Here is an 11,403-nt window from a genome sequence, read left to right as displayed (position 1 = left end):
TTAGTATAAAATAAACTAATTTTCCAAGTTTGATCATAATAAATCTAAAAACAAGCAGAATCTTTTAGGTTTATCGAATTTTCACTTATTTTTACTGCACTATAATCTAAAAAAAAACTAAAAAACTTTTACAGAGTCATATATTTATTCAAAGCAACTGACACAAAAGAGGAAGTAATACAAAATATCTAAACTGTAACTATAACATAATAGCAGACAATTTCAAATGTAAACTACACAAATTATTGAAAGTGGCGATTAAAATAAAAAAAGTAACTAAACTGAATGTTTATGACATTTTGTGGGCTTTGACAATTGTGTAGCACAAGTCCATTAGTTGCAAAAATTCACTTGCCCCATCTTGCAGCCTCCAACTACAAACAGCAATCTTTTCACAAATAACAGCTTTTTGCACATCATTCAAGTCCAAAGCACTAATGATGCTTTTCTGTATCTGGTCCAGAATCTGTGAAGCAGAGTAAGCTTCCATCATCATTTTGTCTATGTAGTCTTCCAGCTGCTGATATTCCTTACTTGCACACACCTGAAGCAGTCCTTTGATCCAATGGTCAGGAACAACTCCAGTCACCTCAAACACATCACTTGTGATCACCTGCTCTCCAGCTTTCAGTCGGGCACAAGATTGCAGGGATGTGATTGCACGTCTCATGTCACCTCCGGACATTTCCACCAATAAATCTAAAGCCTCTGGTTCACATTTCACCTTTTCTGCCTCACTGATTTCTTGGAGTTTTTCCATCATTTTAGTTTGGCTCAATGGCTTAAATCTAAATTTTGTACAACGGGATGTTAAAGGTTGTATAATGCAGCTCACGTAATTGCAGATGAGGCAAAAACGAGTTGAGCGAGTTTCTTTCTCCATTGTACGACGCAAAGCGGCTTGGGCGGCATTTGTCATAGAGTCTGCTTCATCTAGGATAACAATTTTGTACGGAGGACATGGACGACCATCGGGTCGTACTGAGCTTGCAGTTAATTGAGAAAAATTTTTTACTTTTTCCCTTATCACTTGAATACCACGATCATCAGATGCATTTAACTCCAAAATTCTTTCTTTATAGATATCCCCAAACAATTGACGTGCTGCGGCTATTATTGTACTCGTTTTACCCGTCCCAGGAGGACCATAAAAAAGAAAATGTGGTAGATCAGCACCAGTTAGTACCTGCCTTAAAACAGCAACAATTTCATTCTGCTCTACCACATCATCCACTGAGCGAGGCCTGTATTTTTCAACCCATGGTGTCAGCTTACTTTCTTTATTTGTTTTAGATTTTGATGAGTCTGCTTTAGCTAAGGTTTCATCTTTTCCAATTTTTCCAGTCTTCAAAAAAGATTGCATTTTCCTGAAACAAAAAAGAAAATTCTACAACATTATCAATTAAGGTTAAACCCATAGAACAGTCGGCTCAGGAACACTTAAAGAAGTAAATAACTCTCAAAATAGTGCTTGTGCTCTCTAAAAAAGACAGTACAGGTAGTTCTTGCTACAGATAGAGGAAAAAACACTCTTTGACCAAATAGATAGGCCTACTCCAAAATGCTGGAGAACCACCAAGAGTTGATACGCTAGTAAGGTCACAAACGTTTGTCCCAAGACGCTCAAGCAGACCAGGAAGAAACCCAGTGAGGTTGAATTTATAAGGCCCTGTACACATGAGGGCGGCAGCCGCCGCGGTTGCCATTGCGCGGGAACCGCGGCGGTTGAAAGTACAAAGGAGCAAATGGGACCGTTCACATGCAACCGCCCACTTCCAATCAACCGCAACAAACCGCGGCGGTCGTAGATTTCCCTTCGACCGCCGCGGCTCCCGTGCGGTTGAAGTTACTAGAGTTGGCATGAGAGCGTACACATGAGGGCGGTAGCCGCCGCGGTTGACTGCAGTTGCTACTATAGGATCACAGACATCTGCACGCTTGCCCTTTGCTGTGGACATCGCTCTCTCTCTCTCTGTGTTGGTGAAGTGAATAGCTGTGGCTGGAGTTGATGTAGTGCTCGTGGTGTAAGTTTACAATGGCCATGCGTGCTGCTGTGGAACCAGAAAACTTTGACACTGAACTGTTCACTAAAGAAGTACAAAAAGAAGATACGTTTAGGACATAAACTAAAAAAGATTGTTTGGCAAGAGTTAGTTGAGCTTTTTTCTGAAAAGAATTGTCAAGCGTTACGCGTTTAAAAGAAAAATAATTGGGTAAATACAGTACGGGCTGTCGAGCGACGGTCAATTCACACCGCAACCGCAGCGTAACCGCGGCTCCAACCGCTGCCATGTGTACGGTCCTAGGCGGCCGCCGCTGCGGCCACCGCGGCGGCTGCCACCCTCATGTGTACAGGGCCTAAGGGAGGAAGACTGTCATGTGTTACTATTTTAATTTAACCATATGATAATAGTTGTTTTCTTGTTGCTATGTTTTTGTTTTTAAGTTCACCTTTAAAAGTTTTCTTCTAAAATAAAATAAATACTACCTATCCTTATATATAATATGTGAAGGTGAATTCTACAAAACACTACTCCTACGTTAATAATGAACATATTTTTACAAACGATTTGTCAAAATGAAGTATTGGTTAGGGAGATGCCCCCTTTCACCAATTCCTGTCATAAAGGTCCTCGGGCTTTGCCTCACAGGCCATCAAAATACCAATGTATTTCTTATGGATAAAATATTTTGTTTACTTAAACGGACGAATAATTTGTATTAATTACAGCTGTTCATAGTAAACACAAGATACACACAAGAGCGTTCGTTTTCAGTTTCGGTAACTGGAGTGGAGTGATTGATTAGGCCTACATTATCTTTGAGTTTACTCTTTTAAGTCATCAGAAATAATTATGACTGTTATTTGTTTTGAAATAACACCTGTAATACTTTGCAATTTCTTGAATTCGAGCAACATGTGCACTAGTTTAATATAATTGATGAAGAAAATACATTTCACTTTTCAACCGCCTTTTTTATATATTTATATAGCCTATTACAAGTCAGTATTAAGTCATCAGATATAGTAAAACAAATCCTTGGTGCCTTAGGAAATAAAATAAACGGTATCAGCATTCTGATACATACTTTCTCCCAAAAGTTTGTCAACAACCTTTATCATGTGAAAGCGGTGAGAGTAAATATACGGAAATGGGATTTGTACAATTTTGTTCAGAATTTAAAGGACATAATACTAAATTTTTATCAAAATTGTTCGAGCCAATTTTGGGAAAATTCGATTTTTCCGTTATTTTATGGGGTTTTTATGGGAAAATAACATAATTTACAATAAGTTTTGAACCGTAATTTTTACAGAAATGGGATTTGTACCATTTTGTTCAGAATATAAAGAACTATAACATACTAAATTTTTATCAAAATTGTTCGGGCCATTTTTGGGAAAATCCTATTTTTCCGTTATTTATAGGGTTTTATGGGAAAATCCCCATTAAAAATCAAAATTTCAAAAAAATGAAAAAAAAAACGCCTGGAGATACCATGGATTAGAACCTACATACCAAATTTCATCGAAATCGGACCACAGGTGTAGTCTCTAGCTCTGTACACATCCAGACACACACACACACACACGCACACGCAGACATCACTTCGAAAACCACTTTTTTGGGTCCAGGGGGGCCCAAAACGAATATATCCACTCAAAACTCAAACTCGAAAATTTTGACGAAAACAATACTTTCTCCATATACTATGGTATAGGGGGAGAAAGTAAAATGGATACTGTAGGCCTATATACATATTTAACTCAAAAAGTAACTAATTTTCTGAGCCAGGTGATAGGTTTGGATTGATTTTTTTTATCAATATCTATGTCAAACTAATATTTAATCCAAAAATATAAACAACTTAAGTATCGTAAGTTAGGTTCTCTGTGGAACGATATCTCAGATGTGATTAAAAATACCCTCACTGCAGCAAACCTGCCGACTAAGCGGATTTTCATTTGTCTGAATTTATTTTCAATGAAATCTATTTAAATAACATTAGGTTTAACGAGTACCTAGGTTTGCTGCTACTAGGAAACTAATAGTGTGTTTTTTTGGTAAAATACTAATAGCTTAGTATAAAATAAATAAATTTTCCAAGTTTCATCAAAATATATCCATAAACAAGCAAACTACAACATTTAACAATATTCTTCATAAGAATAACATGGGAATTTTAATTTTACAATTATTTGAATTTTCTCTGTTACCAATAACCGTACATAAACACTTTTACATACTTAATTATTTGTTTTTTTAAGCTCTTTAAAAAGGTCTAGGTCTAGAGAGAAATTAGGAAATTTTGTGTTTTGAAGGTAAAAAATGAGAAAACCCAATTTTTACCCCATAAATATAAATTATCCCATGGTCCGATCATACTGGTTCGTGAACTCATTCGAAATTATCTCGCCTTACACCTTTAAACAAAATTTTATCAAAATCTGATAAAAATTACTCAAGTTATCGCGTTCAAGAAAATCGGTTCCGGGCCTAGGTCTTTCCATGCCACCTACGGTAATAGCTACTTCCCTATAAGGATATTCGCTAAAAGAGCAAATAGCAAATAGCCAATGATTTTGATTCAAAATTGGAAGTAAGGTAGGTAGGCCTAGAGTAGGTCAGCCAAGTCAAAGCCTAGATTGATACAATTAAAAACAATGAAGTTTTTGGTTTCATATTTTTGTAAACACTAAGTTCCAGTAATAACTTCTTACTTAATAAGGGATCATAGATTCATTAATGAAATAGAAAGTTTTAACTTGAGACCAAATATAACAGAGTCTACTAGGATTACAGAGACCTCTAGCACTTGTTAGACAATTTCCTCACATATTTTAGACCATTGCATGCTTCGACAATTGAACCTCATATCTCTGATCACTGTGCCATTTCCATTAAAATAAATGTAAATTCAGATGATTCTAATAGACACTATTCAAATCAAACAACGGTAGAAAAGAGAAACATACAGAAAATCTTAGAGAATTAAAATTTAGACTTAAATATGAAAACTGGAATTCTGTGTACTTGGCAAATGATGTCAACGAGATGTATAATAGCTTTATTGACACGTTAAAGTATCACTTTGATATTAGCTGTCCAGTAGTTAAAAATAAAATAAAACAGGAAATATGAAAAGGTCCAAGTGGATGACAGCGGACATTCAAAAATCAAAGAAGGATATGTTCCAGCAATAAGTATAACCATGAGTATAACCACAGCAAAAATAAATCAAAGGCCTCTTGGAATGTGATTAACAGCTTAAGAACACAAAAAAAAGATAATAGCACCAATATAAACTTGAAAATAAATGACAGAACCATAGAGGATCCTTGCCAAGTCGCAGAAACATTTAACACATATTTTGCAAATTTATCAAACCTTGTAAATGGCAACCACCTAGGCTTCCAATTCTCAGGTTTTCCTAGCAAAGATAATACAGTCTGCAAAATGACCGATTTTTCAAAGATCACACCTCAAAAACTTGATGATATCCTCTCCAAAATGGAATCTAAAAAAACTAGTGGAATCGATGAAATCAGCGTGCACACACTGAAATTTTGCAAATCTGAGATTTTACTGCCGTTGACTCACATAGTAAATTTTTCCTTAAAAACTGGATTTTTCCCTGAAAATTGCATAGTAGCTAAAGTCAAACCATTGTGATTTTATGTATACTACTGCTTCGTAGATGAATATGGAAGGGACAGTCAAGAGTCCAAGCTGGATGAATGCTTCTCTGCAGCTGGCATCTGGTGGCATGCTTAGGATGGTCCTTATTGTTTTTTTTTTTTGCCAGACAAAAACTGTTTCCAAATTCTTTTTGTTGGAAGAACCCCACAAAATGATAGAATATGAAATGTACTGCTCGAACAATCCGTGTTAGACGAGGCTGGACAGAGCATCGCTGCTGTATGACCTCATCCTACGTAGAATGAATAGTCCTCGAGCAAGCGATCTCTCTAATCCATAAATGTGCTCGCCCCATCCGAGTCTATCATCCAGCCTCACCCCTAAGAAGTCAGCTGTTTTTAATTGTTCAATTTGATTCTCTCCTATAAATAGGTTCGGAGTCCTATTATTTTTGGAATTTTGCTTTTGTGCTGTTTGAAAACACAAATAGTATATTTTTTGGGAAATTAAACTGAGTTTTTGTTTGCTTCAAAAAATTTAGAAAGATCTGAAATTTTTCATTTGCTTCGCCCTCCAGAGCCTCAACATCCGACTCTGGAATCGTGTTGGTGATGTCATTAATGTAAACCAAGAATAGGAGAGGTCCTAAGACGGATCCTTGTGGAACTCCGCTTGTGATTTTTTGAGGAGTCGACATGACATTTTTAATTTTGTTATTTGATTTTCCTCTAATTTCAGTAATTTGGTATCGGTTTGTCATGTACGACTCAATCCATTTGAAAACAATTAATTCCGGAAATGCCAATTGAAGCCAAATTTTTCAAAAGAATGATATGATCGACACAGTCTAATGCTTTTGACAAGTCGGCAAAGCAACCCACCACTGTCTCACCAGCCTCAACCGCATCGATACAATCATTAACAAAATCAATAAGAGCCAATTTTGTAGATCTGTTTTTTCTGAAACCATATTGTCTATTACAGACAATATTGTTTACTTCAATGAATTCAGTAAGTTGCTCCGAAACAACTTTTTCAATTAATTTTGAGACTGACGGAAGAAGCGAGGCTGGACGATAGTTTCCCGGATCGGTTCTGTCCGCCTTTTTGAAAAGAGGAAAAGTGTATAGAAACAGACATCAGAAGAAAGCTCTGAATCTGCTGGAAAAAAAACGATACCTAACTCGATCCAGTTCAATCCGATTGTCAGTCAGTCCCAGAGCCGTTGCCGTAAACAGTGTTTGTGAGTCGCAAAAGCGACACATAACACTACGGCCGGTTTGTTATGGGTCGCTTTTCCGACACATAACACTCAGAGGGTTAACTAACCTAACCTAACCTAACGTAACCTAACCTTGGTTTAACTTGGACCAAATTGCCTGGTCAATTTGGCTTCAGGAAAGCCAAATCCACTATATTGGCTGTTGATTCTATTGTACAATTAATTGTTGATGCTTTTGAGTCTAAGAAATCTACCTCCGTAATACTTTGTGACCTCTCTCGCGCTTTCGATTGCGTGTCACATGAAATTTTGCTCCTGAAATTGGGAAAATATGGCCTAGAAGGCAGTGCTCTGAGATTGGTCAAATCCTACCTCAGTGATCGCCAACAGGTTGTAAGTTGGAATGGTATTACATCTAAACCATTAGCTGTAAGACACGGGGTTCCGAAAGGTTCCATTATGGGACCTCTGTTATTTTTAGTAACAATCAATGACCTCTATACCAGACTTGAAGGTAATTGCATGTTGTATGCAGATGATACTTCCCTTATATCATGTAAAGCGACCCGTGAACAAGCAGAGCTGTCTGTTAAGAAGATTTTTGAGTCAGCCTCAAATTGGTTTGTTGACAATAAATTAGTGCTCAATAATGAGAAAACACAGTACATAACATTTAGCCTATGTGATTCCCAGATTGTTCCTTTCCAAGAGCCTGTCAAACTCCTTGGTATAACCCTTGACCCCTGTCTCAATTGGAAAGACCACATAAGCCAAGTCTGTACTAAACTAAGTAGGCCTAGAGTAGTACATCTTTTAAGACGTCTAAGTGACCAATTGCCACAGAGTACCCTTAGAATGTCCTTCTTTGCATTTTTCCAACCTCACATATCCTATGGGTTAATTTTGTGGGGCCACTCACCCAATGTCGATAGGATCCTGCGACTGCAAAAGAAGGCAGTAAGGATTCTCTGTCATGCTCACTATAAAGAACACAGTAAGCCCTTGTTTAAGAGACAAAGAATTCTGACAGTTGTAAATATGTTTATATTCCAATGCCTTGTTAGTATTAAGAACAGCATGAATGATTTACATGTAACCAGTTCAGTGCACAATCATGACACTAGGTTTAGTTCTAAGCTTGTCATCCCTCGGTCCAGGACTGATAAGAGCTAGGTCATACCCTGTTTCAGGAATAAAACTGTTCAATCACCTTCCTGGTCATGTGAGATATCTGGAAAGAAAGAACTTCCAAACCGCAATATTAGACTGGCTGATTGAAAATCCTTTTTTCAAATTTAGAGTTTTTTGAAACTGTAGTTAGTTAAAGCCGCGTTTACACCGGAGTTTGAAACACGAGTTGCAAACAGAAATTGCAAACATCTCTAACAACGCACATTTTTAGACGAAACATTTTGCTGTTGCAAACAGTTTTTCAGTGTTTGCAACAGAAATTTTTGTTTCCACTTGAAGTCGGTAAAGATCAAAGGGAGTTGCAAACTCACACTAGTTTCGGTCACTATGAGCCGTCGAAACACGAAACAGAAACATTTCTCCACCTTCCCCTACGCTACCACCTCCACTCTCACTCACGTGATCACTGCGACCCTGTGTCTCGACTCAGTAAATTAATCGGAAAAATGCTGTTTGTCTGTCAATGAATTAACACTAACCTCGAATGACAAGATCGTCTAATTTAAAAATAACAATAACGTCACATGTGAATTAAAAGGGTTATAGGCTAATTAACTCCTTGTAATCTTTAAAAATGAATAATAATTTTAATTTGATGAATTATAAATGCACCGATGTTCAACCAGTATCGTCTCGGCCTACGTTGCTTTGACAACACGACACATGCCGCCGCGGCTAAAATAACATCCTCGACACTTGAAATCCTCGGAAGAACTGATGATCCGAGGAACCAGAACGAGACGAGTCATAATCAAGGTCGAAATTATTTCAAACATTTTAATGAAACATGGAAACAAATTATGAAATAAAAATTGCAAACATTTATTTGAAACTACTGTTTGCAACTGCTGTTTGCAATAAAAGTTTGCAACTTTTTGTTTGAAACTCCGGTGTAAACGCGGCTTAAGTAAGTTTTCCTCTGAACAGCCTGTTTGCTGTTTTTGCATAGTGCATGCATTTTGCATGAACTGCATTTGTTTGCTTTGTATCGTTTTGTGCATGGTCTTGAACATATTTTTTTTCACATGGTTGGTTTTGATCGATTTTTGGTTGGTTTGATTTTTAACTCTTGATATTTATTTTATTTTATGCTTGTACATTATTATGCTCGTACACTGACATAGCCTGTAACAATGTTGTTGTTGATTGGCCAAATAAATTCATTATATTCATTGTATTCATTGTATTGCAACTAATAATCCGCTATTTTCGGCATATTCTTACTGCTAACCTAAAAGCACTGGTTAGGTAGGGTTGGGTTAGGTTAGGTTAAGTTAGGTTAGGTTAGGTTAGATTAGATTAGGTTTATTATGTTAGGTTGGAATATATTTAGTTCTGTAGGTCCTAAGTAACAGTAAAATCACATTAAGAGTAAAAAAACCACGCAAATTTTTAGCACTTTTTGCAATTTTCAGGGTGAAATAGGCGTTTGCCCCAAAAGTGCCAAATGTAAAAATTGTTCAAAATAGGCCAAATAATGAGAAAAAAACATTGGTAATTATTCCAACGTAGTGACTACTTGCAAAAGTGAAATTTTTTGTTTTCATTATGACATAAATTTCACGCTGGATCCGAAAATTATGTTTTTAATTTTTTTGAAAATACCGGAAATTACCGAAAAAAGGGAAAAACGGGAACATTTTTTTTTACTCAAAATACGTCATGTGGGTACTCAAAATATGCGGAATATTGTGAAGATTAAGAATATGCAAGAATTTTTTTGGATCCAATGAAAAACACCGGAGATAGGACGAAAAAACTGAATAATCGGTTAGGTACGGCTTGGTTAGGTTAGGATAGGTTTGATTAGGTTAGGTTAGGTTTGGTTAGGTTAGGTTATTTTAGGTTAATACCCTACTAGGGTATTCTAATCCAACCTAACCTAACCAAACCTATCCTAACCTAAAATAACCTAACCTAACCAAACCTAACCTAACCTAATCAAACCTATCCTAACCTAACCAAGCCGTACCACTAGGGTTAACCCTAACCTATCAAAAGGTTAGGTTGGGTTAGGTTAGGTTTGGTTGAGTTAGGTTAGGTTGGGTTTGGTTAGGTTAGGTTAGCTTGGAATTGGTTAGGTTAGGTTAGGTTTTGATTAGGTTAGGATAGGTTTGGTAAGGTTAGGGTTGACCCTATTCTATTCCAACCTAATGAAAACCTAACCTATCCTAACCTAACCTAACCAAGCCTAACCTAACATAACCTAACCTAATCAAACCTATCCTAACCTAACCAAGCCTAACCTAACCGATTATTCCGTTTTTTCGTCCTATCTCCGGTGTTTTTCATCGGATCCAAAAAATTCTTGCATATTCTTAATCTTCACAATATACCGCATATTTTGAGTATCCACATGACGTATTTTGAGTAAAAAAAATGTTCCCGTTTTTCCCTTTTTTCGGTAATTTCCGGTATTTTCAAAAAAATTAAAAACGTAATTTTCGGATTCAGCGTGAAATTTAGGTCATTAAGGAAACAAAAAATTTCACTTTTGCGAGTAGTCACTACGTCGGAATAATTACCAAAACGTGTTTTCCAAAATTCGTTAGAAGCCCCTAAAGTAAACAAATACCGGCCTAGGACTAGGCTAACTTAGGCAATTACAAAATCACATAGCCACAACAGTTGCAAATATTACAGATATACACCAAACTTACTATCTTTCTGCATTATCGATATGAAAAGGTACTACAAAATACCTCAAAGCCCTCTCAAACACTGACACTTTATAATTTATCCTAACTTAAATCTTATTCCTATCAACCTATTGCTCCATTTTCGTTTTTAACCTCTTAGGCCCTACCTATAAATAGTCGGTTAATCCGTCACTGTGTTTGTGTTAAATGACAACTTACTACTTTACTAAGTTAGCCTATCTTATCCGGGTCCGGGCATCTACCCTCCTAATTAATATTAATTATAAATACTAATTAACCTAGTAAATACTACCTTTACCTTATACTACTTCAATGTTTCAATCTTCAATTCCCGCCAAAAATAAAAATGCAATATAAAATAAAAGTAGTGGTTGTGTTTTTTTTTATAGTAGAGGGATGTGTCACGGTCAGATGGTCGTCAGCCAAGTCTGTCTTCTGTCTTCATCTTCATGATCGTAGCCGTGGGAACGCACCAAGGCGCCACCACGTCAACCCACCATCATAAAGAAGAAGAAGTTTGAGGTGGTGGGTTGACGGGGTGGGCTGGTGGCTCGTTGTCGGAGCATTGAGATGTCGGAGTGGAACGTTGACTCTAGCGTGTACGACAACCCGCCACCTCGGAAAAGTGTGGTGGTGGGTTGTCGTGGTGGCACGTTGTCCTGGGGGCAGCACTGTACTTCAACGTATG

The 11,403-nt window shown here is 37.0% G+C and overlaps 1 protein-coding gene across 4 annotated transcripts; it reads right to left on the bottom strand.

Moving 5' to 3' along the window:
• Positions 1–231: 231 nt before the first annotated feature.
• Positions 232–11,200, bottom strand: LOC128985716 (replication factor C subunit 4-like). 4 transcript variants are annotated; one of them, XM_054405523.1, is made up of 2 exons: positions 11,014–11,200; positions 232–1,367 (listed from the first exon to the last, which is right to left on the bottom strand). In XM_054405523.1, the coding sequence occupies exon 2, from the start codon at positions 1,361–1,363 to the stop codon at positions 290–292; it is 1,074 nt and encodes a 357-aa protein (XP_054261498.1). In that variant the 5' UTR covers positions 1,364–1,367; positions 11,014–11,200; the 3' UTR covers positions 232–289. The 4 variants fall into 4 exon arrangements, with proteins under 4 accessions (XP_054261498.1, XP_054261500.1, XP_054261499.1 ...); XM_054405525.1 differs by lacking the exon at positions 11,014–11,200 and adding an exon at positions 10,862–10,950; XM_054405524.1 differs by lacking the exon at positions 11,014–11,200 and adding an exon at positions 10,716–10,850.
• Between the last annotated feature and the right edge of the window lie 203 nt (positions 11,201–11,403).

The sequence above is a fragment of the Macrosteles quadrilineatus genome, unplaced genomic scaffold, assembly GCF_028750875.1.
Source record: "Macrosteles quadrilineatus isolate MER2022 unplaced genomic scaffold, UCM_ALF_1.0 Scaffold_2__2_contigs__length_208266976, whole genome shotgun sequence".
In the NCBI taxonomy this organism is placed as follows: domain Eukaryota; kingdom Metazoa; phylum Arthropoda; class Insecta; order Hemiptera; family Cicadellidae; genus Macrosteles; species Macrosteles quadrilineatus.
Note: the sequence above shows the minus strand (reverse complement) of the source record. Positions and strands in the feature narration are given on the sequence as shown.